The 6,757-nt window shown below is 43.0% G+C and overlaps 1 protein-coding gene across 3 annotated transcripts in view; it reads left to right on the top strand.

The window, feature by feature from the left end:
* The first annotated feature begins 6,359 nt into the window (after positions 1 to 6,359).
* Positions 6,360 to 6,757, top strand: part of SEC24B (SEC24 homolog B, COPII coat complex component) — a 98,395-nt gene continuing 97,997 nt past the window's right edge. For all 3 annotated transcript variants that reach the window (XM_034771424.1, XM_034771425.1, XM_034771426.1), the window contains exon 1: positions 6,360 to 6,523. In XM_034771424.1, the coding sequence (XP_034627315.1) occupies positions 6,430 to 6,523 (94 nt within the window). In that variant the 5' untranslated portion in view covers positions 6,360 to 6,429. The remainder of the gene's footprint in view (positions 6,524 to 6,757) is intronic.

Below are 6,757 nucleotides of genomic sequence, written 5' to 3' on the forward strand. Positions count from 1 at the left end.
GGCCCCTTCGTACCAGCTAGACATGCCCAAAGGGGCAGTAGGACAGGCCTAAGCCTGATGGATGCAGAGGAACTCTTTGTGAAGACCTAGCTCTGCCAGTTTTGCACTAACTTTACAACAGTTCAAAGAAGCATTGTGGGATGGACTAAAGGAGGCAATGGGAATTTCAGGGACAGAATGAAGCATAGGAGGGACCCTTGCAAGCCTCCAGAGACCACTGAAGCAGGGGTGCAACCTATGGCCTCAGAAATACCCTAGTCTGTGCTGAGGGTCCTGCTGCCCTCCTCCCCCATGGCAGCTCTGATAAAGGGAAGCATGGAAGTTGCTTCTCTTCTGTCCCTATGTTGGTGCCTGCATTTGTACCCTTTTTCCACTGCTTAAAGTGGCTTTTCTCTTGTTTGTTTTTTCCCCCCTTAGAATCATCAGGAGTTGTACATCTCACATTCCTTGTTTTCACGGAGGACCTCCTGGATGTCACAGAGCATGTTTACCGTAACCTCCTGAGCCTTACTGAACAGGCAAAGGTACTGAAACTTCAACAGAGATGTCCTTCACCCAAAATGTTAGTCGTTTATGTTAAACAAGTGTCAAGAATACCACAACATTTTAGGCAGGCTCCCTAAAAATCTCTTCTTGGTTGTTGAACTTTTATTCTCTCAACTCTTGTGATATCATTTCACTAATTCTCTAGTCATCATGGAGTTTTCAGAGCAGACAAGACCTGAATTACTAATGTAAAAAACAAGCAGAAAAAAGTTTAAGAAATAGAGGTCTTCTTTACACATCACAGAAGCAAAAAAAGATCACTTCACAATCCTTTCCTCTTTTTTCTTCCCTTTGCAGATCAACTCTAATTGAAACAGTAGCATATTGGTGCCTTTCTGTCTGGGAGCTCCAGACATTAATATGGATTCTTCTATTATTTTATCCAAAAGAAAAGAAAAAAAATGGCAAATGGGTGAAATCTTATTCCCAATATTTTCCTCATATTCTGACAACACTGATAGTTATTAAAATTATGTAACTAAAGCCCTGATCCTGCAGACATAAACTCATATGAGTAGTCTCATTGAAGTATAGAGGGGCTATTTATCTACTTAAAGTTAACACATGCTTAAGTGTATGCAGGAGCAGGGCCTAAATTTGTTATTTTTTCCCCAAAGCCCTAGAACCTCTGTGTGTGGGTCAGCAGATGACAGTGGAAGCCAATATAAGTATCTGCCACCTGGAACTAGCTCTCTTTAACAGACTTTGTCACTATGAAAGCCAGCATCAGCCCTTCAAAAGCTAATGCTATCAAATCTAAGTGAGCAAACTTGCAAGGCTGCTTTACAGATATAGGCCCTGCTTCTATAAATTCAGTACTACCAACTCCAAAAGTTCAGAAGTCATGAGTTAGTCTCTGCCCAAATCATGAGATTGTCCCTAAAAATCACAATATTCAAAGGGAAAGATTTAATATAATTTTTGGGCTGTCTTCTGATATTTGAACTCCTCCTAACTCATGGCCTCTGGGCTTGTAAATTTAACACATTTTCCATTAGGTTACAGGGCATTGTGGGGTGAAGAGATTTACTCACATATTTTGCTACCCCAAACTCATGTGAGAACTGGAGCTTTTTACATCATGGTGAGACTGCCAGCAGCAGGCCAAAATTGCATTACTTCCAACAAAATCATCAGAGGTAACAATACTGTAAATACCCCTGGATGTAGTACTTACTGTTATCAATGAAATTACTCATGATAGTAAACTGTATAGTTTATGTTCGCAGGATCAGATCATAGTAGTATATTTTGTTGCATTAAAATGTATGGTTTCAAAACAATTCTCTTTGACAAAAAATATTAAAGGATTGAAAATGTGTATGAACAATAATATTTGCATTTGTGCAAGTTAAAAGACACAAAGGAAACTGAACCTTGTATATCAGGGAATAAGAATGCTGACTGCTAAGGTCTGGAAATAAAATTTTTCACAGCACTGCACAAATGGCCAGCTGCACAATGGCCACTTTCCCCCTTCCTCAGAATCATCAGGACTTAGTTATTGCTAGAAGCAGGATACTAGACCAGGTGGACCAATGGTCTGACACAATAAGCCAACTCATATGTTATTGGTTGCATGGTAGTATTAACTGCTTACAGATTTAATATCCAACCCTTGCTAATGCATCCTCATTCATAATGAATCTGAAAATTAATGGATTTGGGTTTATGGTGAAATTACATTAGGAGGCTAGTGTGTTAACTGCTAACACATCTGGATGTGCTAGCACTGAATGGATTTAATCACAGTATAAATGCTATATGTGGAAGACAATTCATTAAGCTTTGTAAAACAATCCAATTAATTATTATAAAATAATTAAACAAACATCCAAAACTACATTTTCTTTTACTTTAGTATTGTAATTTTATAATGGGGGCAGCTTGCAAATATGTCAATCTGAAAACTCAAAGGCTTTTAACCTTTCACATATTTTCTATAATGACTTATAATAGTTGCTAAATATTAAACATGTCTCTAAACAAGGGTTTTTCTCCTCACAGCTTATCCTCCTTTTGTAGTTGCTCTTACATTGAAGTCATATTAAATACCAGTTTAGATATCACAATATTTCCATAGCAATAGACTGATGTAATAACTGCAGGATGGATAAACAATGCTTTGAAAGGAAAACTTATTAAATCACAAATCTATATAATCTATATATTCTACAAAACAAATACCACCACAACAACCTAGTATTAATGCAACATTAAAGGTGAGAAATCAAGCACTCCAGAACAGAGCTAAACACAAAAAGATCAAAATCAATGGTTATCCTTAATTCCACATGAAACCTACAGACATTACATACTTGATTTCAAAGAGTAAGAACTGCTCATGGAAGTTGTCAGCTCTATGATCTGGTGCATGTACTACTAGTGGTATGCAGGTTACACAGGTTATTTTAAAGTACAGTATAATAAAAATCCATATCTACACTGATTAAAATAACAAAGGTGGTTCACCACACACATCAGTTTTAGATGGGCCACAGGAGGTTTTAGGCATGTTCGACACTTTAAAGTTTTACTGCTGTAACTATTTCAGTAAGGGATGTGACTTTTAACTGAAATAATTATACCAGTAAAAGCCTAGACCAATTCTCTGGTGTAGATGCAGTTATACCAGTCTAAAGGTGACTGTTACTGGTATTATTTCCCTTCCCATATAGGAATAACTATACCATAGCAGTATGCAGTTATCTAATGTAGATATGCTCAGTCTCAGAACCACTGGCCTGGAACTATTTGGCCTCCTATGTTTCTGCCCTTGATGGAGGCCTTCTTAGTTCCCTGGAAAAATACCCCTTAATTATTTAGTTCGCAAACTGTGCATTAAAAAAAAAATCATAGCTTAGAATTTCACCTCCTTTAACACCCAGTGGAATGCCACTTAACTACATTGCAATAGTTAATGTTCCCCTATTAAACACTATTTGTTATAGCAGCTCTGGTTGTGACTCCATAAAGTTGAGTCAAAAGTTTACAGTTTAGCAGGAGCTTTAACTTTTATTTTGTAAAAAAACTCATTAGAATAGCAAATTAAGGGGGGGGGGAGTTTTTAGTACTGTGTGAATTTGTCATGGTGGTTTGATGAAAATTGGGTCAATATGAAGAAAATACTACAAGTTCCAAAATGACCCCTTTATTTAAGTTTTTAATGGAGTTCTCTTATTTTTAGATACCCTTCACAGGAACACTATGCTTTACTCCACGTGCACTGATTAGCCAGTTATAACTGACAGCGTATTAGTGTTTGTGTGAGGATTTTTCCTTTTCTGTTATGCAGAAAAGGTTAAACACAGTTAACAGCAATACTGGAGCATGGCTGGCTAAAGAGTCCATCTAATACCACTGTATCTTGGGGAGGGGGAGGGGAAGAGAAGAGTCCCTAAAGCTACAAAAGAAGAACCCATAAGTTAAAATACCACCTAGGAAACCTACAGACATTTAAGCAAGTCTGACATTACAAGTCGTTGAGGGAAAATGGAGCAACTTTGAACCAAGCCCTCAAAAATGATGGGTACAAGAAAAATAAATACAGAACTGCATGAAGTTTAAACTGGTTTTGGATTATTCTGAAGTCTTTAAAAAGTTGAACATTTGTGTGAGCATCACCGCAGCCTATTACACACAGTGGCTCACAGACATTAGAGCTGGAGAAGGCCTATTAAATTATATATAATCTATTCCCTGGAGCCAGCAAAGGATTGTTCCTAATAATATTTTCTAGAACTTTCTTCAGTCTACTTTTAAAGAGAAATTTTAAAATGTTTTCATTTTAGTCATTGGATTGGTGTCATTTTCTACAACATTTCAGCTTTCTGATTTCACATTTGCATAGTGTCCTGTAAATAATTTGCAATAATACATTTTTATAGCAATAGGATTAGAACAGTGTCACCAGCTTGTTTCTTATTTTCTCCAGCTTTATCCACAGAGATCATTTTGGTTTACAGATGTTACACTATAGATATACCCTAAGTCTACTTCTTTACCAGTTCTGCAGTTTTCCCCCAGGCCACTTCTGACCCAGCCTCTGGGTCTTTGTATCTCTTCCCTACTTAGTGAGGCTGTCTCACAGCACTCCCTACCAGAAAAGTTTTCCTTTCTACCTAGTGGTCAATCCAGCAAGGATTTATCACCACCTATGCCTAGTTTCCCCTTCTTGACTAAACCCACCTTCTGCTCTTTATGGGGAAGTGCCTGATTCCCCTCAGGTGGGAGTCATGCTGTAATCAGGTGGGTTTAGCCCATGGCTCTCCAGCCCAGGGGAGGCAAGTCATCCTGTTACTATCTCCCTCTGCTAGCAGATGCTGACATTATTAGATCTTTCATGTCTTTTGTGGGAGAGGAATAGCTCAGGGGTTTGCATATTGGTCTGCTTAAACCCAGCATTGTGAGTTCAATCCTTGGGGGGGGCCATTTAGGGGTAAATATCTGTCTGGGGATTGGTCCTCCTTTAAACAGCAGGATGACCTTCTAACCCTGATATTCTTTGATACTAATAATCATTAAGTGTTGTTTACTTTCTGATGATGGTAGTAGGAGTGGAAAGGAAATAGCTATTGCTGGGTGTCTCTTGAGTGTTTCCAGACAGGTGTTTTGGACAATTGCTTCTAATCCCTACTAGTGCTGTTGTGGAGTCCCACAGGGTTGCATTTTGTCACCTCTCCTGTTCAGTGTGTACACTGTGCTCTTGGGAGGGCTAGTCAGCAGACATAGGCTGCCTTGCTTTCAGTAGGCTAATGACATCCAGCTCTGTATTTCTGTCTCAACCAATCCAGCCAGGATGTAGGGTGGGATAAAAGTGAACTGATTGAAGCTCAATCTGGATAAAATTGAGGTGTTGTTGGTAGACTGGAGAATAGTGTGGGGATGACATCTGCTCCTCTCCCTGAGGGTGTGTACCTGACATTTATCACCAGATCTCAGTGTGAAAGTACTGTTGGGTTCAAAGCTGTTGTTGGAAGATCACAACATCACAGTGGCCAAAACAAACTTTTTTCTGTCTCCGTCTGGTCTGAAGATTGCGACTGTTCCTTTTAAATGTGGCTCTTCATCCAGGGCTTTGTAACTGCCAGACTAGATCACTGTACTGTGTTCTGCCTAGGGCTGCACCTTAAATCCAGCTGGAAGCTGAAATTGGCGCAGGATCTTAAAAGTTGCATATCCTAGGGAGAACGCATGGCACTGCTCTGCCAGGATCTGCACTGCCTTTGGGTCTCTGGATGGACTTTAAGGAGCTGATTTTGTGTGTCTCTTTCTCTCTCCTGAGAAGTCAGATCCCTCCCAAAGCTTTGCTGTTAGAGCTATAATCAGCAGGAACACTCCAGCTGGAGATGGGACAGACGGCAAAGGGGCCCTGGCTGAAGGATTCTGGACCCCTGATCAGAAATGGCTCAAATAGAAGTGGGAGGGGAGGGAGAGAAGAGAAAAAGGGACGGGTCCATAGGGCACATGCAGTAGCAAGGTCTGCAGTAGGGTTTGGAGAGGCTGGGACAGAAGTTAGGACTTGCATCATGGGCCATGGTTGGGAGGCGCAGGGGGGGCGGTCAGTGGGAATGGCACTTTGGACGGGAAAGTAGGAGGCGCTCTGGGTTGAAATTCAATGCGGGACAGGGAGGCGGCGCTAGGCGGCGCTGTGGGCTGTCGCGGTAGAACTGGGGGGCACCGCAAGCTGTAGCGGTGGAGCAAGGCTGGGGGGCGGCGCTAGGGGGCGCTGTGGGCTGTGGCGGTGGCTCCGGGCCCGGATCGGCTGCTCTCTGTCCTTCACGCGCCAGTTCCAGGCGGAAGGCTGCGGCTGCGCGCGTTCCAGGGTTGTTTCCGTTGGTGACGTTCGGCGCGTCCGCCAAAGCAGAGGCGCAGCGAGGAGCTATGTCGGCGCCAGCCGGGATCCCCCCGCGCTCTGCCGCAGTCCCTGGAGGGGCCAGAGCGCCCGCCGCCGCCAGGCCGCCGCCCTGTCAGAACGGTGAGGAGCCGAGGTTGGGGGTCCGCACGGGCCTAGCGCTCGGGCGGGGCTGGACTGGCCGGGGGGCAACAGAGCTGGGGCTGGCCGGGCGGGGCAATAGCGGTGGTGGTAGAGCGGCGAGGGCCGGGACAGAGGAAGGTGAGGAGGGCGGGGCAGGAGGCTGGGACGGGCGGGCTGGGACAGAGGGGGGGGGACTGGGACGGGCGGGCTGGGACAGAGGGGGGCGGGGGGGAC

The sequence above is a fragment of the Trachemys scripta genome, chromosome 5, assembly GCF_013100865.1.
Source record: "Trachemys scripta elegans isolate TJP31775 chromosome 5, CAS_Tse_1.0, whole genome shotgun sequence".
Taxonomy (NCBI): domain Eukaryota; kingdom Metazoa; phylum Chordata; order Testudines; family Emydidae; genus Trachemys; species Trachemys scripta.